The 26,343-nt window shown below is 35.2% G+C and overlaps 1 protein-coding gene across 1 annotated transcript in view; it reads right to left on the bottom strand.

Moving 5' to 3' along the window:
• LOC108917329 (roundabout homolog 3) overlaps positions 1-26,343 on the bottom strand; it is a 134,211-nt gene that overhangs the window by 45,881 nt on the left and 61,987 nt on the right. Inside the window, exon 6 of the mRNA XM_018723878.1 lies at positions 24,351-24,545. Within this exon, the coding sequence (XP_018579394.1) occupies positions 24,351-24,545 (195 nt within the window). The remainder of the gene's footprint in view (positions 1-24,350; positions 24,546-26,343) is intronic.

Raw genomic sequence — 26,343 nt, 5'->3', positions numbered from 1 at the left:
AGTTAAACGGCGAAATGTTAATAAACGTAGCCCGCAAAGAAGTCAGGCGAAGATTGTATATGTCTTGAAATGAGAAGAGGTCATATAGAGAATATATTGTAATATGTATGTAGTATGAAAGCGTTTGCTTAATTTTTTAAGTTTAGTTATCGAGTTTAACCCTATTATTTATTCTTAATGACATTTATGCACTATGTTTCTGGAAAAAATATAATCGTTTCTGTCAAATCGTAAAGATAATATTTTCTATTGAAAGTGGAGCTTACCTCATCCCATTAAACACCACGTGTCCCATATTTTATTTAAATTTTTTGTAACCTCATAGTAGGCCCATATACTATCGAGTTTGAGACACCTTGTACAATTATCTTAAAGATCGCTAATCAACATCTGCTTCCCACGGAAAAATAACGATTCGTTTTAAATTCGGCGAACGTTGCGGTGAAAAGCAGTCCACGATTGATAACGTCTGCTTTTTATTCGAATTGCACAAAGCCCTATTAGTGGAGATAAAATTGTAAGAAAACACTGAGAATGTAACGTGAGCAATTCCCGGGAGATTTTAAATCTCCCCGCTGGAAAATATATTGGGATGTAAATTTATAAGTGTAAAAAGAGTAATAAATCAGATCAGCGTCAACTTTAATAACGTTGCGCGAGACCGGCATCTCTCGGTTGCGGATCGTATTCAAAACGGGCGTAAAAAGTATGTACGGTTGGACAATTACATTATAATACATCAAAGCGGGCGCATACAAGTAGATGGCGTTCTTGAAAACAAACAGTAAAGTATTGATACAATCACCTGCTTTACGAAGAATAATTTGAGTAATCTATCTGGGATCTAATATTAATCAAAAATACAATACCTATGTATGTTTTCAGTCACGAAATTTGAATAATTCCAAATATTTAGAACTTTCACCCCCAAGAACGGCGGTGACAACATTTTTAACATTAAGGCGATGTTTCGCATCGTATTAGCTATGTCCTGTACAAATTTAGTTTCGTACTACTCTCTCGGTTTCAAAAATACAATACCTATGTATGTTTTCAGCCACGAAAATGCACGTTCACCCTCACGATAACCACGACGCTGTCATCAAAACACAAAGCTTCGCTTAAAATATTTAATGATGACTTCAGCGCACTGTTCTTACTCTGTCAGTAAAACCTGAATTAAACTTAACTGCGATAAAGACAATAAAATGGCCAGGAATAAAGAGGAAGCTTGACGAACGTTTTCATCTTTATATTTTTTATTAGTCGTTTCCCGAAAAAGCCGAATAATTCGGGGGGTTTATAAAGAAATAAAACGGAATTGGATGAATATTTAATGCAGTAATGAATTCTGTTGAAGAAATTGACGTAGTAAGTATTTTTCTTTAGTAGGTTGAAAGTTTTTTGTTTGTAAGGAAAAAATTTAGTACTCAATTAGTTAAATACAAGGTAATTAATGGATGAATATCTACCGTGCATTATTCCTAAAAAAAATACAAAAAAGAAAGCAGGAGTAACATTTGTTCTTAAAAATATTCCCACAGTAGGTACATACATAATGGTTCTAACGTTTGTCTTGGCCTTGTTGTTCTCGGAGTAGGATCTGTGGGGCAGACCAGCTATTAGGCGTGTTTTGTTCATTTCGGTTCTTGTTTCTTGTTCTAAAGCCGCTCAGGATGAATTTTCTTAATATTACTTTAATTTCCAGATACTTTTAGACTTTTGGGTCCCATCAACAAAGCAAATATTTATACGCGACGAACTAGGGGTCGACGGCTTCGAAGGGGCGATTTATCTCGTCTGTCTTTGAGATCAATAAAATCAAATTACAAAAAGTGCGTTTAATAACTTAAATTAATCTCCTCGTAGTAGGGCGCGCTCCTCAAAAAGAGGACAAAGCGAACAAACAAAAATCCTTACTTTACGGCACGTCGTCGTTTTCAATAAAGAACCCTCGCGTAAAGAACATACCTTATTAAGACATTGCCGAGCAGAAGAATAAGAGGATTTCACAGGCAATAACTTCGTTCCGCTTTGCAAGTTGCCGAGGATAGAAGCGCAGGAACCGCCCCGAAGAAATTATTCACGCGAACTTAGGTAAAACATCGCGAGTTGTGTCAGGGGCAAGGCATTGTTCATTAATTAAAGATGAATTTGGAAAGGGAAACCCATTTCTCTCTCGATGAGGACCATCTCAGATACATCCCTGTATCTTATTATGTTATAAAACAATAATCGTCGGGGTTAATTGTTTTACTGCTCGCGGCACGACCCCCCATTTCTGGAGAATGTACCGCTTCGCCACGAAATTCAGTTACAATAGACCTAAAGTCTGGTAGGACGACGGTGAGTTTTCCTAAAAAGGAAGGGTACACGAAGAACAAGAAACGAAAGCAGTTAGTTATTAACCTAATTGGATAAATCGCTTTAATGATATGACACAAGGATCAATTTTGGGCCCGCTATTATTCGCAACGATTATTAACGTCGTAACTGCGAATGTGAACGTACATTGTCCATTGTATGCTGTTGACTGAAATAATTATTCACAGAAGTTAGAAGAAAACTTATTTCTCGTGAAAATGATATCTTTAAATTGCCTGCTGCAAGAACTAACGTTATAAAAGCGTAATTGTATGGATATCGAATGTATTAGTTATGTAGTGAAATAAGTAAATAAATAAACGACTTTATTTTCAATGGTCTAGTTTTAAAAAAGCGATTATATTCATCTTCCGCTTCGGTGTACTAAAATCGATTTGTCTCTAACTAGTGCACCTCCCTTAAAGATGAAATTGGACGAGGATTCTACACATAAAAAATACGACGCATTTTTCAAACGAGAGGATGTGGAAGGAGGTCTGATTCCGGCTACACCAGGGACACGTAACTGTCGTGCTCAGGTGGATCACCGTAATGGGCTCAGATGTATATATTCCTCCGTATATAAAATGGAAGAGAAGGCGCGATGATATAAGTGATGTACACCCGAAATGTGTTACTTTATTTTAGATTTACCGTTTGTCAAAACAGGGTTACTTAACGAATTGCAATTCGTTTTAAATTTTCAGTGATTCCGATATTTTACTTAACTTTAATAATAGGCTGTTGATGATATAAAAAAAAAACAGGGTTAAAAGGAACTATGGCGTTCAAGCAATGTTATTGCATGAATCGTTCAAAGGGTTAGATGAAAAACCGCGGAGTGCTATTAAATTAAAGGGTGGAAATTGGGGATAGGGGTGAAAATGCACCTCTTTCAACTTTTTAATTGTAGCTCGAAAACGAAGCAAAATTTTGCTATAATTCACAGGAAAAATTATTTAAAGAATTGAATTTCCCATCGAAGTGGCTTATTTAAAAAATTTAAAAGACAAATTTTATGCAAAAAATCGTTAATAAACAATTAAAAAAAAGCAAAAAGTAAATTTTTTTGATTTTTTTTACTTTTTTGACTCTAATTTTTTTTGTAGTAGAAGTAGGCAAAGAAAATTGCTGTACAAATAAACTAGATGAGATTCCCTCCAAAATGATGCATTTTCAAAAGTTTTTGGCTTGGTATTGACCGAGTTAACTGAGATAACCGGTTAAACTTCAATATTTTTTAGATTTTCGTCGTCTTTAACATAATAATGATTATAGTTCTTATTACACAGGTCAACATTTGATCTAGGGACAATCGTCAGAAGTGACTATGGTATATAGGGGTTTTTTGGGTCGCTGATCACGAATCCGAAGTCGGTTAAGCTCTATCACATCAGATTCAAGGTGATTTGAATGTCAAATCAAGAAATGACCTCCAAAAAATCTGACTTGATGGAGCTTAAATAACCTTCAGCATTCAGGCGAATTTTTCAGATTTTTCAGACTGATTTTAACTTTTCTATCCAAAATACTTCATGAATGACCTTGAAACGACCTTGAATGACCTCTAGAGTGTATTGTAGAGTAAACGTGTAGAGTGTAGAGTAAATTATTTCTTAAAAGAAATTTGTTGTGCAATCTGTAAAATACTATTAGGGATCTGAATTACATACACACATATGTACATACTTTAGTTATTGTTGGATTTTGTGAATATACCCTGTAATTTTATAAAATAAGTTATTATAAGAATATAGCTCATGAGAAAGTTTTATTGGAGTAGTATGATTATTCAAAAAAAAACCTTCTCTGTGGATTTCAATGCAATGGACTTCATTTGGCAAGTAAAATGAAACATACACTTTATTGCATATTGCGCACATCCCATATTTGAGACAAACTTACCGATATAGAACATAAATATAAAATATATAAATTATTATATAGAAATCATTTGCTGTGAATATTTCTACAGATTTCGGTCCTGCTTTTGTTTACAAGCTCAAGAGAATTAGAGAGATAAGCTTTTATTTCATTTTCAGCTTAGTTCTCTAGTTTTACAAAAGAGGAGTTTCAAACTTGTCAAGAGTTGATTTTGTTGTGGAATAAAAAAAAGTGCCACTTTCCGTGTCGCGAACTAAAGAACTATCCTCTAAACAGAGCAACATGGAAATATATTTGAGAGATAATTATATTAAGTCGGATAAAAATTACGAAAATTGTGACAATTTCCAACACAAAACAAAGACGATTCTTTTGCAGGATATCAGAATTTAGATGCTGGTGCGGAGAACACAGCACGAGAATCATACATTCCAAGCATTTACAACATTTACATAATTTCATATTCAAAAATTAGCAATTTCAATATTTTTTCAAAAATATACGAATTGAATATGAAAATATCAACAACCTTTCGAATAGAATTCCAAATTTCCCCAAAGGGGAAGTCGACGTTCGAACTCGCTTTGCGCTGTCTCCGTCAAGTCTCTAAATGGATCTTCCGTACGCTGCATCCTCTTTGTATGGGATCTGTCTTGTGTCTCAGCTCGAATTTCTTGGTATTCCTATAATTTCTCTTAAAAATTCGAAACCTAGTCGCTCTTTGGGGTTTCTCGACTCTCTGGATGTCAATTTGCTCTGTCTGGGCGTGTTTAGAGTGGTTTGCGACTATGTGAGCAGGTGGTGTAGCGCATGGATTCGAAACAATGGTGAATAATTCGACCTACAGGCTCCATGTTCTCGAACATGTTCTGTTGAAGCTATTTACGCTAAATATTTAATATAACATGAATATTTGTCTCTGTTAGATGTATCTATCTATATTTCTGTACCGAATACCTCTCTGGGAACTCAGGCTACCCCTATTTGTAAATACAACTAGCGAAAACACGATAAATCTCGCCATTTTTGACCATAACAGAGTGAGCGATGCATTGTGTGCATTTTCGGAGCTATCTGATATATTTTACTAAACCAAATTTTAAATTAAACTGATACAGCGAAACGTCCATGCCGACATTATTTACGGCGCTTTAAAAATCTTTTTATAAAAATAAATCTGAGGTTCTGTTCCGATAAGCGCGAAATAATAAATTTCACACACGTTTCCATTCGGATTTGTCATGTGCTGGTCAAAACAACATTAATCAAGGAACTTAATTTAGTTTTTCATTACGCTGGCTGCAACCGAATCAATATTTTTGCGAAACTCACAATTCGGATTATCCGGGAGTAAATATTTTATGAAGTAACAATCCTCCGCTGATATTATCTCGTCTGCTATAAATAAACTGATTCCGCTTCCTAGGGGGGAGTGGGGTAACTCTCGCCAACGCATTTGGGGCCTCTTCGAGGAAAATATTGGCTTGTGATAAGGACTTGATAATATATACCCACGATAAGCTCGCGTTAAACGATTTATACAGGGTGCTCGGAAGCGGAAAGCACTTGGCGAACGATTTGTACTTGTGTGGGGATTTTCTTTCACAATATTTAAAATTTGTTTCTCGGCTCCTGTAATATGATGAAAAAGCTCTGATTGAACCACGACAGTAATGCATTTTGCCCTGCTTTATCATAAATTGAAGCAATATTTATTAATTCTGCATTGCTATACATACAGCACATTTTTAACACTTGTAAGACTGATGTAAACAATAAACCACGGTAATAAGAGCACTATGAAAACCACAGTAATGCTGTATATGGGTGCACTACAGTGGTCTAGTTACATAAATTTTAAATATTGAAATTTTATTTTCTTGACATCTGTAAATATTTTATTATAACTTTTATAACGATATCAAATCCAATTTCAGTGGTCCCCAATTTTTTAGTTAAACTTTAAAAAATTAATTAATTCGAATTCCTGTAATTATTCACACCGTATAAGTACATGCATTTATTATTTTTAGCGGCGTCCTTTCTCTAATTGTTGGATATTTGGAATCTATTTATTAGAGTGAAAGAATGAAAGTGTACGTTGGGCTGGCGGCTTTTACTGCTTCAGTCGCGGGTTTTTCTTAGCTTTCAGGATCCGCACGCTTGAATACTTTCCTGATGAATGGTTTTTTCAGTTGGCTGCTTTCCATGCCTTGTGGAACTACATCACCTATATGTCTGCCAGGACTGTGTGGCTATTTGTAAATTTTTCATTGTCACTTGAAATTCTCGTCGGAAACAATACATCCAATTTTCCCTTCCTCTTTTCCTGTTTTCCTTTTTGTGAATGAGAAACCGAATTCTCCAGGAAAAAAAAATGTGACTGGAGTAATGGGAGTGGAGTTATAAGAACCCTCAGCAATTTTTAAAAAATCTATATTTAATAAGAATTCAAATAAAGGACGAACATAAATTTAGTTAGCACATTGGTTATTATATTTTATACTTCTTTTGATAAAAAGATAAAAAAAAAGTTGTCTGTACTTTTCATGCGACATTAAGATGGCGGATCCAAGATGGCCGACCAAATTTTTAAAAAATAACACATTCGGGTTAAATTTGATACCCCGAAAACCCACGTATACCAAATTTGGCGCGAATGTTATTTTTTGAAAATTTGGTCGGCCATCTTGGATCCGCCATCTTGAATTTTGCAAAATTGACCTTGGATCCGTGATCGGCGACTCCGAAAACCCCCGTATACTAAATTTGGCGCGAATCTGTTATTTTTTGAAAATTCGTGATATCTGATCTTTAATTGACCCGATTTTTTTAGGTTAGAAAAATAACCATCAATTTTTGACAGCGGATTCATGTTCGGTGGGGCCTTAACCATATAAATGAACATTTGAATATAAATTTCTTTTTTGTATTTTTCCTAGCTAGCACTTTTTCGTGAATTTTTGCTATTTTTGACCTGTTTTTTGAGGTTAGGAAATTCCTGTGATGTGATGGCTCAATTCTGACACCAGATCAAGAAGCAAAAAATACTATGAAAATCTTATGTCGCATGAAAAGTACAGACGACTTTTTTGTGTGGCTGTGTTATCAACACGTAGCTTCACTTTTTTGAAGTTTTTGAAATAACTTTATACAGTCGACTTTATTTTCATGTTGAAAAATTGTTGATAATTGATTTGAGAAGTCATTCTACTACTTCATATTTTGTATAGAAACCAATTTATTACTGAAACTCTGGATAAATATTCTAAATTGGAATCATATGGTATTTCCATTCCCATTATGTTGTTTTTGTCTAAGTTTTATTTCAGTAATACATATTAGTTTAGTTTACACAATATCTAGCCTTCTAGTAAGATATATTTCATCAATTTTTCAGGGGTTCCTCAAAGGTCACATCAGGAGCCTATTTCGTTTGTTATTTTTATTAACGATCTAACTGAATCTCTTGATTTCAATTATTTACTCTCTGGGGATGACCTTAAGTTGTTTTTGGAAGTTAAATATTCTTTGGTTGCACTAGACTACATGATAATCTAAACAAATTGAATAGTTTGTAAAATTATGTCCTACTGTCGAATGTCGACGAAAAGAATTATTCTAGATTGCAATTGGTGAATATTTTCTTAAATGAAATTACGCGATTTACTAACCTTGGTGTTACATTTTCATTTGATGAACATATTCGCTTCATAATCAAATCCGATTTCAAAAACTTTACGTGATTCTAGAGACCTTTGGAACATAAAGGTTCCAAATTTATTTGTGCATTGTAAATTAGAATATGCTAGGACTGTTTGCAGTCTCATTTATATTTTCTTTATTTGTTATTGCTTTCCATCCTAAATTTTATATTTTGATTGCTATTTTATGCTGTAATGTTACATGCCTTCTTTGAACCTTATTCTGTAACTGGGACTTCGTCCCCTTGATATTGTATTTATGTATAAGAAATAAAAATATATTTGAAACAAGAATATGTATTTTATTTAAACCGTATCGTGAGAATAAGGGGAGAACATAGCCTGCTTTAACTATTCTGCGAAGCGAGACAACTCAGTCACCAACACCACATAAAAAGAAAGAGATACGGTCCAGACAACATTAATGTACCGATAAAAAAATGCACATAAGTTCCACGACGTCAACTCGAACGGCGGTTTTTTTTTGAGGGGGCTGGAGGAGGGGGTAATATAAGATATATCCCATCCCCTTTATCTGGGGTGCATAAATAAAATAAGCCCGTAATAATTCTCGAGAATGCGTGGCGTGCGGCTTCAGCTTCCCCCGGTCTTTATGAAGGCGAAACGGCAGAAGAGCGGGAGATAAGCGGAAAGTTGGTCGAAAATTGAGGCGCCGCGCCGCGCCGCGCCGTAACGGGAGAACAAGCCGACATTTTCTATCTGGGAGTGTGTAAATCTTTTTTGGAGTTTAGCAATCGCGAACATCCAAATTAATAGGCCGAAAGTTGACCTCCGGCAGTCTATTGCAGGGTCAAAGAACTAACTTCATTCGTAAAATCGGTACATTTTATTTTAGTTATTTAAAAACTGGAAAACAATTGTCTTAAAATTTGCTAAATGTTTTACAATAATAGTTGCTTACATTTTTTCCCTAGAACAAGTTTGCCGCGTGCACACGTGGTATGCATCAGCTGTGTAGCATTAGAGACTAATTGACTTTAATATTTTTCCTGAATGTAAAGAAGAATAACGCTTTGTTTTCTCATTCCTAAGCATATTTTGTAAAATAACATACTGATTAATTACCTTTTAACTTATTTTTTTTTATTTTTCATACCTCCATTAGTTCTAGTACCTGAGATATTTTAAGAAACACGTCAATACATCTTTGAGCAACTAACTAGATTTATGAAAACATGCCTCAAAAGAAACCCGAACTTTATATTCCCCTCTTGTAAAAGAGTCCTACGTGGCAGACTGACTGACGGTAATTCATTTTTCTTCTAATAGAACGAGGTTGACCCTGAGGGAAATCATGGAAAAAATTACATCGTCTGCAATCTATAATGAAAAGTTATCATCCTCCTATCAGCTACCGTAGTTACAATGTAGTAATGGATTGGGGGACGTTCCTAAAATACCAAGTAACTTTTATGTGCAGAATCTTATACATGTCAAATGTTTCTTTTGTGTAGTATCAGAAGCACTCATATTTCTACAGGGTGCAGGAATCAAGAAAAATATGTCTCATACATAAATAATTAACTCAGTTTTAATATTGCATGTGCCAAAAACATGCTCAGTGGCTCTATTTCTCCTGAAAGGCACCATCAATAGTTTTTGGCAATCGTAGGATGCAGAATTTAATTCTCTGTCTTTCTACAGTGTGATGAAAAATCCAAACACGTCTCAAGGAGTTCTTTCTTTACACTTAAGGAAATATAATCAATTATCAAGTAAACTCACCCGATAATACATTTCAATACTAATTATTAAGTAGTCTGGAGAGAGAGAAAGAGAGAGAGAGGAGAGAAAGAGAGAGGGAGGAAGGGAGGGAGGGAGAGACAATGAAGAGGGAGAGACGGAATAGAGAGGAGAGAATATATAAGAGAGAATAGAGAAAATAAAGAGGATATAAAATATAGAGAACAAAAAACAGAGGAAAGAAGATAGAGAGGAGACAAGACAGAGGAGAAAAGAGAGAGAGGAGGTAATATAAAGAGGAGAGAGAATAGAAATAAGATAGACGAGAGGATAGATAAATGAGCGTAGACAGGGGATAAGATAGACAGGAGATAAAATAGAGGAGACGAGATAAGATAGAGAGGAGAGAAGATAGTCAGGAGAGAAGATCCAAGGAGAGAAGGTCAAACGAGAAGAAAAGATCAAAGGAGGAGAGGAGATCAAAGGAGGAGAGACAAAGAGGACAGAAGATAGGGAGAAGAGATAGGATAAAAGAAGTCTAGAATAATAGATAAAGACAGAGAGAATATAGAAAAGAGAGTAGAGAGTAAAGATAGAGTATCTTTCTTGTTTTAAAAGCAGTTGAATAACTATATATATAAGAAATGACTACCGCAAATGAAGTAGCAACTATTTACTCTTCCACATTTTAATTTTTTTCGCAAATTAGAGATGGGGTGACGAAATTCTAGTTTTATAAGGGTTCCGCATCATCGGAACTCGATCTTTTTTCAGTTTATTATGACTATTTAATGGATCAAGCTCATGTTGCGTACATTCATGGCCTTCGTGCCACGTCTTCCCATCGATCGGAACCGGTGACCTTTGTTTTGTTCATATTAATTTTCGAGGCGATTACTTCCGTCACATCGGGCGTTCTGCAGCTCAATCAGGGCCTCCGCAACGAAGCCGCCAACGTTATCAAATAACGGGTACGCATTTCCCAGTTCACCGCCCACTCCACATCCGAGGGAATCTCTCATCTCCATTTGTCCGGAAACACGTTTTAATTAGTGGGCCAGGAGATTTTCGGAGCACGTAATGTATTAATTTGTTTTTATCCGCAAGGCGGTCGCAAGAAGCCGAGCAACAATTATGGTCCGGATTGGACGGGACTGTTACAAGCCGGGGCGCCGGATTCTGTTAATTTAGCCTGGTTGGTGATTTTAATTAATTTATTTTTATTTAAATTTCGCGTTAAATACCTACACAGTTAACATAAATACAATAAGATAAATTGCGCGTTAAAATCGTTAAATGATTAAAATTTCTGTTAATTTATAAACATTACCATTTTAAAATAATTTTATAAGCTTTTTGTTAAATATTTCTTTTATTTTTTTCTAGATTCTTTAGTGCTTAAATTTACTACATGTCGAAATAAAACGCTGAATATTTGTATTCCGAAATAATCAGTTCTCTTTCTTGTGTTCTGATGTCTAAAAAGTCAAAAGAATGAAGTTGGCTTCTATAATACACAAAAAAATCTTGATTCAAATGTACATTTGATTTTAAGGTTTATATATATGCAAGAAAATATTTTCTTCTTTCAAGAGAGATGTGTACACAGAACGTAAGTGCTGGTTCCATCTATCGTGCTACTAACCACCTACGCCATTCTGTGACCTACAATTTTCTTTCAAGAAAACGTAAGTTTGATTATAATATGCTACATTTGTCTTGAATAATTCCTACATTAATACTAAATTTTAAATATACCTACAGGGTGGTCCAGATTTTAATAGACAAACTTCAGGAAAGTACTAAACAACAAAAATTAACATCACTTTGCTCTATAAACATAGGCGCAGAAAGTCATCGTTTATGAGATACAAGGCGTTGAAATTAACATCAAAGGAAACGATATCCTTGTTTCTTCGCCACTTGTTTTTGATTAAATTTGAAATAATTAAAAAAAAACGTGTACGAAAGAATAAATTTGATGAAATGGTTTTCCAGTTATTTAAAAAATTGTTTTATTTTTGTTAATTTCAACTGCCCGTATCTCATAAACGGTGGCTTTCTGCGCCACCATGTTCATAGAGCAAAATGATGTTAATTTTTTATGTTTAATCCTGAAGTTTGTCTATTAAAATCTGAATCACCCTGTATATACACCGTGTCCAGTAGGCGTAAGTCCAATATCTAGGTTAATAGAAGACATCTTATTTTTTTTCCTACAGAGTTGCCTACTTTCCCGAACTGCACAAAATGAAAATATATTTGCATATACAGGGTGTTCAGTTTTTCCTGGGCAGGTACCAACTTAATTTTTTTAAATAGAAACCTATATTTTTTATGGCATTTTCGAATTCTACGTGACAAATTAACGGGACTTTGTGTTATGATCCCTATGAAACTATTGATAGTTTTCGAGATAATCGACTTTTCATTTTTTTTCTTAGGTTTCGTCACTTCTACATAATTATGATTGTATGACGACTAGAAATTATTTTTTTTTCAGGAACTGTAGAGTGAAGATGGCTCTTTCAAAAAACGTAACAAAAGTTGACCTGTGATATACAGGGGGCAAAAAAAATCGTGCCAAACCTGATAATTTAAAATTTGAAAAATCTCGACTTTTTCAAATAGAACACCCTATGTTTAATGATTTCATTAGATGCCTTTCTGTAGACTCTACAATATTTTAATAGCATTCCCTATACCTAAGTTGCGTAGTTTTTGCAAAAGTCCCATTGTATAGCCATGGTGAATATTTGATTTTAAAATAAATAAATAAGATAAAATGAAGACAAACTTTAAAATGTGTGCACCATCCACACGATATGACATTTGCTCTAAATGATGTGCTCATATTTCAAATATTTGTCAAATATAAGCAAATGCCGTATCGTGTGGATGCTGCATATCGATACATTCGAAGGCATGCCATTTGCCAAACATTCGTAGAAGCTGCACAACTGATATACCAATAAAAAGTATACCGGCACCTGGACCTACCACACCAGTGGGTTCATTTCCAGAGACTGGAAGACTTTAGCCAAACAATCCGCAAATATTTAACATGTTTGCGTTTGACGAATCTCGGGTCATCTGGAGTCGGCTTAAGAGATGTCGCGCGTCGTCGTTGGAAAGTTTACTCAACAGATATGTATTTTCCGAAGACACAAATTAGAAGAAAATAAATTCCCTTCCAATTTCATGGGGTTGCATTACTCCGGGGTAATCCAGCGTCGCTCTTGTCTATTCGAGCCGTGATACTTGATTAGACCTCGTTAAGTAGCTCTGTTCCGTCGGATCGCTCCATTTTATACACGTCTCGCAAAACTCTTTAACATTTGTAGGTGCCATTAAGGTGGCTCTGCGACTCTAATACAAATGTGCCAGGCAATTCGGCGACAAACAAGATACATAATAATTAGCGAGACGCGTGCAGCTTTTATAGCTTCGTGAGCAGTCGTTTCGGGAGCCTGTTTCTTATCTCCCGGGGGGTACGGTACGGCGGGGTTAATCCTCCGCCCGGCTAGAAAATTTGCAGGCGCCACTCGTTTCCTACAGTTGTGTTTTATTTTAGGGGATTTCGGCGTCATTTGGTTAATTAAATCCCCTTTACGTCGCTGCGACGGGGAACGCAGCGGGTCACCTCGCGTACGGATAAAAACGGTTCTACTTTTTATTAGCCCTTACTTCGTCTTTATGTCATATTGCGTTTTCCATCCTCGACATTTTCTTGAAATTAATTTAAAGTATACATTCATCTAAATCTTGTTGTAACGAGCGTTCAAATAAAAACGTGGTCAAGTTGGTTCTGAAAATTTGGACGTAGGGCGTAGCGTATAGCAATTGAACTTAAACGTCATCTGTCAAAGCGCTATATCGCCGCTATCAATTTGAATATTTTCGTTTTAAAAAGCGTTTAAAATGGTGTTTTCTCAAGAAAAAAAAGTGTTTATCATAGAGTCCTACTTTAGAAATGGACGCAAGATTGATGGAATATGGAAGTATTCTATTGAGGAATGTTTCATAGAATTTCAAAATCAATTTTCCGGCGTTGTTGAGTACAAAATTTTTCAAAGTGCAGATCAGCGTTGTGTTAATGTTTTTCGTGAAACGGGCAGTGTAACAAGAAAAAAAGGAAACGGCCGACCTAAAAAGCGGACTGAAGAATTAAAAGAAAATGTCGAACAAATAATGGAAAATACGCCAAGAACTTCTGTACGTGTTTTATCACAAATGGTGGGAGTATCAGTCGGTACCTGCCACACAGTGTTAAAAAAAGATTTGCGTTTGTTCTCCTATCGTTTAACTTGTTAGCAAGAACTTCATGAAGTCGATTTTCCGCGACGGGCTGTATTTTGTGAATGGTATTTAAACAACTACGGTGAACTTCATAATATCACCTTTTTTTCTGATGAAGCCTGGTTTCATTTAAGTGGTTACGTAAACTCACAGAATATGAGAATGTGGTCTTCTGAAAAACCAGATAACTTTTTTGTCGAGGGCCCTCTACACGCTCAAAAAATTGGAGTTTGGTGTGCTCTCAATCGAAGGAGGATTTATGGACCTATTTTTTTTAATGGTACTCTTACTGCACAAAGGCATAGAGAAGAAATTATCGCTCCTTTTGTTAACCAGCTGGAAGAAAACGAAATTACAAACTTTTACTTTCAACAAGATGGCGCAAGGGCACATACGGCAGGCGAGACGATGAATATGTTGAGGGAAGTTTTCCAAAATCGACTAATAAGTCTCAATGCTGAACATGAATTTCCACCGAGGTCATGTGATGTTACGCCGTGTGATTTCTTTTTGTGGCCTTACCTTAAAAACACTATTTTTGAACTGCCTATTCCTGATTTAAACCATCTGCAGGCTCGACAAAAATCATTTAGGCTGGAAAAAATATTTTCCCATCCCGGATCTCAGTATTAATATCAACGTTATCATTGCCCTCATGAATTAAATAACCTCCCAGCTGCCATAAATAGAGCCACTTCTTTTAATTTCTTGATCTGCCATAGCCGTGAGAAACCGTCTCAATTCATCATATGAAGCACAAAATCCGAACGAATTTAAAGTTTCGATTAGAAATTTACATGCAAACTCATGATGAAGTTGTAGAACCAATCCATAATGAAATGGTGTATTAATGATCGCATTAACTTTTCTCGAACAATAAATAATGCATTCACATAAGGCTAACATTTGACTGTAAAGTGGAACATCATTGCAATTTACAATAGTGCAATTCAAAAATGAAGCCATGACAAAAATTTTTGCATTTCTATGGGAACAAATTCACTAGAATATTTTAAGGTGATTTCATGAGGTAGCGGATAGCATTGCGGTGATATAATTTTCGATATACTTTTTTGAAGTAGACTGCATATTTTCCTGAATGTCATTAAAATTATTTTGCATTTCTTTTAATTCTTGCTTCAGGAAAAAATACTTACGTACTATAAAATTCACATCGATAAAGTTTCGAGGACACAGACAAAGTCACGACAATATGTGCCCCTTGGAGACCAGTAGCTTTCTAACTATGTACTTTCGATGATAGAAAGGGCAGGGCGAATGGATGGTCTGGGACACCTCGTATAATAATAATGAGTGACTAATTTTTTTTCAATCCCGGGCCAGGGGTGAAAAAAGATAAAATAAAGGGGTTTTTCAAGATAACTCAAAAGAGGTAAGAGCTAGAAAAAAAAGTATCTTATAAAAGTTGTAGAGCATAAAATTCTGCAAAAAAATTTTCTATTGACTTTTTCTTGTACTACTAAAATTAACAGAGTTAGGGTGGCTAGAATTTAAGGGATGATTTCAGAAATTTAAAAAAATCATAATAAGCAGAAAAATGGATGAATTTTATATATATTTTTTCAATCTACTCTAAAACATGTAAACTTCCTTTTCAGATAAATAGATAGGTATATTTTTAAGTTTTTATAGAAAATATATAACAATTTAAATTTTTTAATCTTTAATTTTTATGATTTAACACTAAAACAATTTTTTCTATGCCATTTGATTGATTATTATTTAAAATACTGAAAAGTTGCTTTCGAAATTTTATTTTACGACAAAAATAAAAAATCACTTTCGTTTTGTGAAATTGTTATAACTTTTTTATTAAAAAAATATATATCTATTTCTCTGAAAAGACAGTTTACATTTTTTAGTGTAGATTAAAAAAATATAAAACTCATTTTTCTGCTTGTTATGATTTTTTAAATTTCTGAAATCATCCCTTAACTTCTAGTCTCCCTAACTCTGTTAATTTTAATGGTACAAGAAAAAGTTATTGGACCATTTTATGTAGAGTTTTATGCTCTACAACATTTATAAGAAACTTTTTTTTCCAGCTTTACCCCTTTTGAGATATCTTGAAAAACCCCTTTATTTTATCTTTTTTCACCCTTGGCGGGGGGTTGAAAAGAAAATTACAGTCACTTATTGTTATTATACGCCTCAAACTAACTTATATCAAGAATTCGGGCAAGCTCAACAAAATTGCGATTTAAAGACTCATTTAATTCGACTAAACGTGAAGGCTCTAAATATATTGTATGCGGTATTGTAAACACTATATACTTCTTAAAAAATAATTAAAATTTCAGTTTTAATAGAAAATACACAAAGAGATACACAATTCAACTTTACTTTTGAGGGGAAGTAACTATAACGATGCAGGAATCGATAAAGAATAAATGGTATACAAAAATATCTACTCAATCTTAGTCTTTTTATCTGACTCTAATGAGAAAAGAGAGATGAACGATTTAACGCCAGTTTGAAGACGGACATGTACCCTGTCCTGGTAAACGATTATTTAAGAAGACAACCTAGATTGCCTTTTTAAAGTTACGCAATCTGAATCGGGGATATTTTATTCTCTAGAAATTCTTTTTAAGACGGTGACATATATATCACCATTTAGTGTAAGAGGGATTAGAGCAACTGATGCTTAAATTCGTTCCTGAGTTATATATAGAGCGGTCTGAAAACACACGCTATTAATAGAATGCCAAATCAAAACATAACAGTTTCCTGCACTTTGTTACTAATAGCATTTAAATACACAAGGCACAGAAATTAAGGGGTTTTAAAATAATCCCAAAGTTTTGGGTAATTTTCAGAGGCCGAAGAAAAATTCTTTTACAATCTTTTTTTGGGATTAATGAAGGTTTTTTGATGAAGGCAAGTATGGATTATAACAAAGAAAAAACATTTTTAACTTAAAAAATGAATAAAAAGTGACAAATCCTCGTACAGGGCTCCGGAACCGTTTTAATTGAAGATAATTAAATTACCAAAAAGAACTTTATGGTCAAATACCAAAAAAGTCCATGGACCTTCTTAAAGAAAAGCAAAAATTTGAATTTTTTTTTCGTTGGAAAACTTGAAACTTGAAGCTTCAATTTCCTTATTTTTTTATTCTCTCTACGACCATTTCCCTCCAAGATACAGCTCTTTGAAAATCACACAAAATTTTGGGATTCTTTTAACATCCCCCAATGTCTGTGCCTAGTGTATAATAATATTTAAGGGCAAAGAAGGCTTAAATCTTATTTTAACGGGCCCACTGTAATTATTTTTTAATTATTCCTCCTTTATTCGAAACCACACCGTCGATTTATATTCTAATCCACTTAACAGCCGGCAATAATTAAATCACCCGCCGCGGTAGCGCCACCAAAGCGAAATTAATGCAATAAGAAGGAAACCTCCGAAGAAAATAGTAATTCGAACAAATATTAGTTTTGCTGCACCCCATTCGGATTCCCGATTCGACACGCAGCACACGTTCGCTGTTGAAATACTGAAGATCGCTTTTGATATGTAAATGGCATGTAATTGCGGCCCGATCTTCTGTGGGGAGCCGCTCTCGGGCCCCAAGGCCTTCATCTAGTGGCATTAGGCATCCGCGGCGCCCTCCAATTCATGTCGAGGGCCATCGGCGTTCCGGTAATGACTGCGAATTTTGAGGAAAACCTATTTGCCGAATACCCCGCGAAGTAAAATAAACGGAAGGAAAACTCCGGAAGTTTTTTTCAAAGTTTAAAGTTGTAAAGTGTTCGTATATTGTAGACGTAGTTCGGGTGGTTCATTTACAATATATCTAGCACGCTAAGGATTAAACATAAAATTAAATTTCAGAATAATGCACCTCTAAACTTACAAATCCGCTTTTCTCTAACAGAAAAAGGAAAACTTCGAAGAAGTTTATTTTCAAGGTGTACAGTGTTGTTACATTAGAGGTAGTTCAGGTGGTTCACTGTTCAAGAAAATTGTATATCTTCACAAGCTATAGATTAAACATAAAATTACATCTCTAAATTTACAAATCCGCTTTTTTTTATGAAGAAATTACCTAGCTGTAAAAGAAAACTCTGAGAAAGTTTTAAAGTGTTGTTATATTGAAGAGATAGTTCAAGTGGTTCACTATTATATATCTTGCACGCTAAGGATTAAACATAAAATTAAATTTTAGAATAATACATCTCTAAACTTACAAATCCGCTTGTCTCTAATAGAAAAAGGAAAACTTCGAAGAAGTTTCTTTTCAAGGTGTCAAGTGTTGTTACATTAGACCTAGTTCAGGTGGTTCACTGTTCAAGAAAATTGTATATCTTCACAAGCTATAGATTAAACATAAAATTACATTTCGGTGGAATAATACATCTCTAAATTTACAAATCTGCTCTTCTTTGATAGAGAAGTTACTTCCCTCTTCAGAAGAACATGGACATTTTCTGGTGCGTGATTAGATATGGCTGGACTGTAAAGATTCTGTCCTTGGTTATAACTGGTGAATTGTGTTTAAATTCCAAATAGCTCCCCATTTATTTGGATTTCTATTGCTTCTCTGTAAAATTGGTAAAAAATCTTTCTCATCAGAATTCTCGTATAAGTAATACGAGAATTCTATGCAGTAAGTATCTATCTAAATTCCATTGATATTCCTCAATTTTGAGCAAGAAGCCGCATTCTAAGTCTAAAGTATTTGCTTCGGAACACCCTGTATATTTCAGCATCTCTATCCAATTTCAGTGGCACATTCCTCTTCGCGCTAACGAATGTTTCCGAGAAGATATCGCCTTCGATAATTTCAAGTAAACCAGCCGTTAGAAAATTTATCTTACGGCCGAGCGTCAAACTAACCCCTCACAATAAAAGGAGTCATTTGCTGCAAACAAAGTTCCTTAACGGGAAACAGCGGCAGAGGCATCGCGAGTTAGGTCCTCGCCGAGCGATTCCATTGTGAAATCATATTTTATGAAGCTATTAATTTAATCCGAGCTACCGGGAGTAGTTTGCTTTATATTTAAGTCGTAAAAATAAGGCACCAAATTTGCATTAATGCTTGTAACGTATATTTCGTCCTTTATTGTGTTTTACGGCTGTGTAGTCTCTTCCAGTCTGACTACCTTCGGCTACACGGAACGGAGATAGACGGTTATTTCTCTTGATAACATAGTAGCGAGCAGTTAAATTGGAAAGATCACACAAATTTATGTAAATATCATTGAGAAATGGGTTTAATGACTTGAGGAAAAAGGCTCATAGACACACACAACAAGTTCGGTGCTAGCTCTCTTTTTATTTCAACAAGATTCCCAGGAAAGATAATATAGCCCGGCTCAAAGAAAGGCACTCTAGTCGGATCGGGAATATATGGTATAGTAGTATAGTATAGTGATAGTGGTATGGTATAAATGTAGTATAACAACCCTAGGTTCGACAAAAAATAGGTAAACGTAGTTGTGGCCAAAAATATGTGATCGTCATAAGGAATCCCTACGTTGTGTGTATTTATTTTTTAATTGACCAATAGGCGCTGGCTACTAACTTTGTAGAGGGGATGTATGGTTTAATTATATAAAACAAAAGCAGAGTAAATACACCTAACCTTTATTTACATACAATTCAAATTAAACATGTGACAAATAGAAAGAACAACAAAAACATTAACAACCATTAAACATAAAAGGAGAGTGCCAGGCTCACCTAGAGCTCCTGTGGGGAAAGAGCATGGCAGAGAAACCCACGATCGTTGCTCTTACCACCCAAATATAAATACAAAAACAACCGCTAACCAAAGGCATAAATTAACAACCTTTGCTGATGATAATTAAGACCTGTCTCATTTAATGTGTCACTACATGTCATCTGTTAACCCCATATTAGTCATACACACTTCCAAGTAAAACTGAAGAGATTTGGTGTTAGTTAGCCGGCAGAGCCGGAAGGTACTGAGGTCCCATAATACGGGAGGCTACTCAGCTATAGTTGAGATTTCGGAAGATCCTTCTTAACACTGGAGTCCCATACGGGAGGCTATCCAGCGTAATCCAGATTCGTTCCGCACGGTCGAAAATGTTAGTAACTGCAACAAGGCTCGTGTGACATAAAGTGGACACAAGAAATCAAAGAACAACATGATCTTGTATAAAACCAGTTAAATGTGAAATAAGAAGTCGTTATTGTACTATCTGGGCGGTCTCGACAAAATACATATTTGAACATGTCATAAATAATGAACAGCCTTAAATAATAATTGTAACAATTTTATATTAGAAAAATATACGCCCCTAAGCGTAAGACAACGAAGCCTAAACATATACTTAAAGAGTATTACCTGCTAACTAATAACACTTTAAACAATTAACTTTTCACTACTTTAACACACTGTCCGCCGATCGTCTTGTTACCTATCTGCACACTGTTCTCACTTCAACTGCCTATCTTCGACTATTTAGGCTTCCTTTTCGAATTGCCTACCTAAACGTTAGTTTTTGCGCTTTCTTTTACCAACCGTCAATATTACTTTTTCATTATTATACAACATCCATGTAACAGGTGACGTCGAAGTTGATAAGAGAAGTACGGTTTTGCACAATAAGGAGGGAAACTCAAACAATACCGTTGCCACTATCTGTCGAGGTGTTATAAGGTGACAAAACTTTATAATCACTACACTCAAAACTACTTAAAAAATGCAACTAAAATTATTATTAACGCCATCTGACATTTGTTGAAAATAAAACGTAGGCAAACAGAGGCAACATCTCGTTGCTGCACTACGTCATTTCCTTCATCAAAGCTCCGACAGCAAGAAATGTAGGCGAACCATCCGTCGGTGATCGGCCCAGAGGGGGTTTCAACGCGTTTTACGGCCTACTGTCTGCCCGTACCGATGATGAATGGCACAGCTATTCGTTATTGTTTGCGTTACGTGTAAGCTCGGTAACTATTAGGTGAGATTAGTTGGCAGTTGCTACCGTGTAAATATGCCCGCGATGTGTCTACATGGCGTGGAGTATGACCCCTTTCCGGAGCCAAGTCGATAGAGGTCACCCGTACCGGCACATCCGCCACATATTTAAAAAACACGATAATTTGCTTTAAGTCGTACGAGCTCTTACTAATTTTAAATACGCACAATATACATACGTTTTTGGTCTGTAGTTCCTTGTTTTTGTAACAAAATCCGGGACGCGTGGTAATTTATTTATTAGTTCTCGGAACGGATGGGCCAAAAAGTAAAATATTTCAGTCAACACTAATTTATCGAAAAGTTGAGAGTTTTCAAGTAGGTAGCGTCCTTCGGAGAAGGCCTTATGAAATTTAGCAAAATTTTTTTTAACAAGTTCACTTCAAGACTGTCGGGGCCATGCGTTGAGCATCTGGTATGAAGAGAAAAATCGATATTTCAAATAACACGCGAAACGCATTCCAAAGAACGTAGGAATCCCAAGAATAAGTTGTTAGAAAAATAATAATAGGTCAAATAGCTGGTTTTTAGGCGGATTTTCCAAGCTATAAAAATAGATTAAATGTGATTGACCCGTATTGCAACACGGAGTCAGATGAGAAGTTGAGTTAATAATGATATAATAAATGTTATTAAAAAAATAATAACTTGTAGTACCTCAATCGACGTCGTATTTAATTTGGATAATGAAGAGGTAAATACAATGGAGGATTTATATTCGGAAAGATAAATGAAAACGATTCGAATCGAACGATTTTTATGGATAACGCAGTCACCAGTGGCAAAAAATGACAGTCAATAACAATTCACTTTATTGCCTAAATCGCAATAATGCAATATAAACGGTTACCTTTACTAACGGGCAACTGCTAATAAATGGGTTTTCATTAAAAGAGATTTGAATATTGGTATCAAATGAAATGGCGGTCTATACATTTTGGAGGGTTTTAATCGTTTGCAAAATTATTTTAATGCAACAAATAGAACGTATTTGATTAAATCCTTGGAAGATAAGGATGTATTTTTTATACAGGGTGTCCCAGAATATGTGGGCAATCTATCCGATTTATACAAAGGACGCCCGCCCCCTAAAAACGATTTTTTGTAATAACTTGTGTAATTTAATAATTTTTAGGGAAAAACAAATGCAAATAAAAGCATTTCTTTAGATAGGCACAGAAAGAATGCAAAAATCATATTAAACAGAAACAGTTTCTTCTCGAAAACATTTTATCGACATCAACCAAGAGCGCCTTTTTATAGTTTAAGGTTCAAGCTACCTAAAACTACAACAAAACTGTAACACACAGAACGTATTTGGATAAAACATTAAGGAACTAAGGAAAAATGCACCCATTCATAGAAACAAGTTCGATGCAATCTTACAAAAAAATATTTCCTCCTCTCATTTATCAAAGGAAGTATTGCCGAGGCCTTTAATGATCTGAAATTACGTCCCCATCCATTAAAGCCGCTGTTTTCCAATCAATTTGAGCAAAGCGAATTGATGAATTCGCAAACAACACATGACTTGGTCTATAATTCATGGGATGTCTCCAATAATTTATAGGGAAGGATGGTTGGTATGTCGGAGATTAACCGTAAAATCGGGGAGGCTTAATTTGACGACCAGATTTTAACAGCGCCGAGAGGAATTGCATTGCTGTGGAAAAAAGAGATAATTATTGTCCGTTGGGTCTACTTCGCAGTAACTATCGCTAGAACTTATAAATAGACAAATATTTATCATAATCGCACAGCAGCGTCATATTTAACAGTACAAACTACTTAAAACCAGAAAAAATTGAGGATTTTATAAAGTTTTGTATAGTCTTTTCGTTCTCAATTGAAGAACCAGGTTCGGTCGCCGACGCAGCAACTCGGCATTAAATATTTGAAAAACTTGTTCCCATATTTATTTAACCATACCCATATACACCTCTGGTCGCCCAGTTGAAGAATAAGCGCGCGGGCAAACGCGGCACACACACAACCAAACTGGGCGATCTGGCCATAAATTTCAGTTGTTGACAAATTGCCTAGCAGTGCAGTGCAGCAATGCGGAATTTGGTGTGATTCAGGTAATTTTAATATATTATAGGCATCTTCTATTACAATTGCGAAAGGGAGAAATAAGAGGGATATTTTGTTTACTAACATGGCATTTTGGGGACCTTTTGAAACGGAACAAAACGAAATTAACCATCAATATAATCAAATTGTTTGAGGACATAGATAATTAAAGTATGTTATTGGTCAATAGAAATTTTCTACACATTATATATAAATTATTATAATTTTTAACAATTCAAAAGATAACAGATACGAACGACGGACGATACTGAATAATGCAAATGTCAATTTAGCGTCATCTGTCGTAATGAACCGTTTACAACGAACGAAACAATCTTGATTTTATTTTAGTAATTTTTAACCATACCAAAACTGATTTTCCAACGAAAAGAAAACAAAAACACTATATTTTATTGTATAAAGTTGTAATATTAAAAACATTTTCTCCGAAAATGCTGCCTTGCGGCTGTTCAACATGTAAGGCTTTTTCCACCAATTTTATTGCTCAAATTTTAGATACAATAGCCGTATCATTGTAAATGCTGACCTAAACATACACTCTAGACTTAAATCGAACTTTCAAGCCAGTACAAATCGGTCGTTCGATAGAAATGCCCAGCCACAAAAACCGCAGATCTATTTTTTACGACTTTCAGCTTACGGTAACTTAAATTGGACGAAAATGGGATCTTTAAACTAACACAGGATGGTGTACGTTACGAAATCCATGTTTATTATTTCGCCATTCGTCCTCGTGCTGTTTTATTTTAAATGATCATTAGAAGACAGTAAAACTTCAAAGTGAACTATCTACAAACTAGTACATTGTACAAGGAATGATTGCTTCAAATTTTTATTGTTCGTTGAAGGATTTTATTGCGCATACACTAAAGATCAACAAATACAACTTTTAGATACTTCGTCATTTAAGTATCATTACCTGCTTCACAAATTTGTTGACTATATTCCTTTCCCACAATTCGATTCAAGAACATTTCCACAACAATATACAGGGTGATTCATAACATATCAAAAAAAGTTGACAATAGATGTGTCATAAAAAATGGAGTTAGGCGATTCCGAATTTTGAAATCCGATTTTAGTATTAACGTTTAGCGATAGTGTTTACATTAGTTTTCCAAGTGTCAAAAATGGCTTACTTGTATAGCAACTCGAGTTGATGGATATCGTTTTATATGTTTATATCGTAGCATTTGCGTTATGGTGAAGTAAGACAAGATTTATGTTAGCGCCCTTTTTGATTTTTTTTACAAGATTCTATTTGTAACTCCCCTGTACAATCAAAAATAGGATAAGAGATTAAATTAGATATTTGGACTCACCTTTTACTACTACTTGGACAGACAAAGCGTTTCTTAGGGAATCCAACCTTCGCGTTGCGTCTCTTGTTGGAGCTACGCATCGGTATTCCCCTGCTTCTTGATACAGCACATTGTCCAATCTTAGTTCCTGGGAGGCACCCATCGGCTCCAGGCGACCAGTTCCTGGTTCTACTCTCGTCCAACAACCTGTCGTACCTACAAAGAAAATATTGGTGCGTACAAGTCAATCCGCTCTTAATTCTGGAGTTCCGCAGGGCTCCAATTTGGGCCCAATTTAATTATATATCTTTATTAATGATTTAAGCTATTTCATTAACTGTCATCGCTTTTTACTGACGACTTGATGACATTTTCGGCCTTCACGTCTAGATGTGATTGTGACTATTTGCAAATGAATTTGGAAAAATCCACTCAATGATGTACCTACGTTAAATTACCTTTTTATATTTGCAATATTACATTATTAACAACATTTATCGGAATAATTAAATTGTGAGAATAACAACATGTCTTTCCCGTTTGTACGCTTATGGCACGCACTGACACGCCTGGGACAGGACGGTTTTTCAGTAAGTCAAACCATACAACCTCGTGAGACATATCTGATTAACTATTTTTATTGATAATTTCCCTATTGAGTTTAGAGGAAAAATGTTGGAAGTAATTTAAAAAATAAATGAATCAATCAAATTATTAATATTCCAAACGTTACTCGGGACGTTTAGAAACGAAGTGTGAACAAACGGCGCTTCGGTCACATAATCCGGAGAAATTACGGTCCTGCAAGTGGGAACTAATAAATAAGTTGAATTGAGACTGATGCGATATTAAAACCAGGTACGCCTTTAAAGAGAATTCGGTCACGGGTTCGCAGCAAGCGATAAGTTCGCATGGGAAGTGGCAATAATTCACATTTTTAACTGAAATTAAATGTCACAAATGATAATTAAGTACTTAGATGGCCATTTTTATTTTTAGAACGGCTAAAAGTAATAGCCGTCTAGATTCGAAGGCAAGGAACTGAGAATATTCGAGGAAATTACCTACAGTTTAATTAAAGAACAACGAGGATGGGGGAAGGGGGATTTTGGGGGTAATTCATATAGCTGAATATTAAGGAAAATATTTTCTGTTAATGGTAATTACCGTAAATGCAAAAAAGCCCCAATTATGAGCAAAATTATGTACACAATTTTGCTTAAGATTCTCCTATAGTCTCCTACGATTTCGGAATTCACTAAACTTTCGAATCTAAGAGCCTCTGTACGCAGCCAAAAGTTGTTACTGATGCTCGAAGGCATCTAGCCGACCATCATTGTGAAGCAGAAGACATTGAGCGAAAACTAAAATTTTCGCCTATGTTTCAAATCGAAATTATCATATTCGAATACAACGGTCGAAGCTATGCGCAAATCGCTCCAAACACCTCAAACCGCAGCAGACGATATTTGGGGAGCTCGATGCCGTTGCAGAGCGAACTGGGATACGAAATTCAGTTAGTTGTCTTACATAAATATAAAACAACAGTCAGATTCCACGACGGGGCAAATCAACAGACATGAATCGCCTAAATCCGCAGAAGCCAGATGAGAATATCCATATCGAAAAGCAGTCCCCGAAGTAGCGTGATCGAACGTCGACTTTGGTCTTGCAGTTTTATACTCAGAGCAGCAGTTTCTGGCCAGTGTGGGAACACGATCGGAATTGTGTATTTGTGTAATTAACTACATTGAAGCCGCCCTTGATTATTTAGAGGAAAGTAAGTCCCAAAGTATACTGAGGGTTCTACAGGGCAAATCCAAAGTACCTGAAAAAACAAATAGTTTTTTCTGTAACACCAATATTCCAACAAGAAACTTTCTATTGCCAAAACAAATTGTTTTATTTGAAAAAGGTGAAACGCTTTATATTTTTTAAAAGAAAATGCCTCTCACACTGAAGAATGAAGACGTTATAAACGTGTACCATAAAGTTAAAAACAAGAGCAATTATT

This window comes from Anoplophora glabripennis, unplaced genomic scaffold (genome assembly GCF_000390285.2).
Source record: "Anoplophora glabripennis isolate ALB-LARVAE unplaced genomic scaffold, Agla_2.0 scaffold4, whole genome shotgun sequence".
Taxonomy (NCBI): domain Eukaryota; kingdom Metazoa; phylum Arthropoda; class Insecta; order Coleoptera; family Cerambycidae; genus Anoplophora; species Anoplophora glabripennis.
Note: the sequence above shows the minus strand (reverse complement) of the source record. Positions and strands in the feature narration are given on the sequence as shown.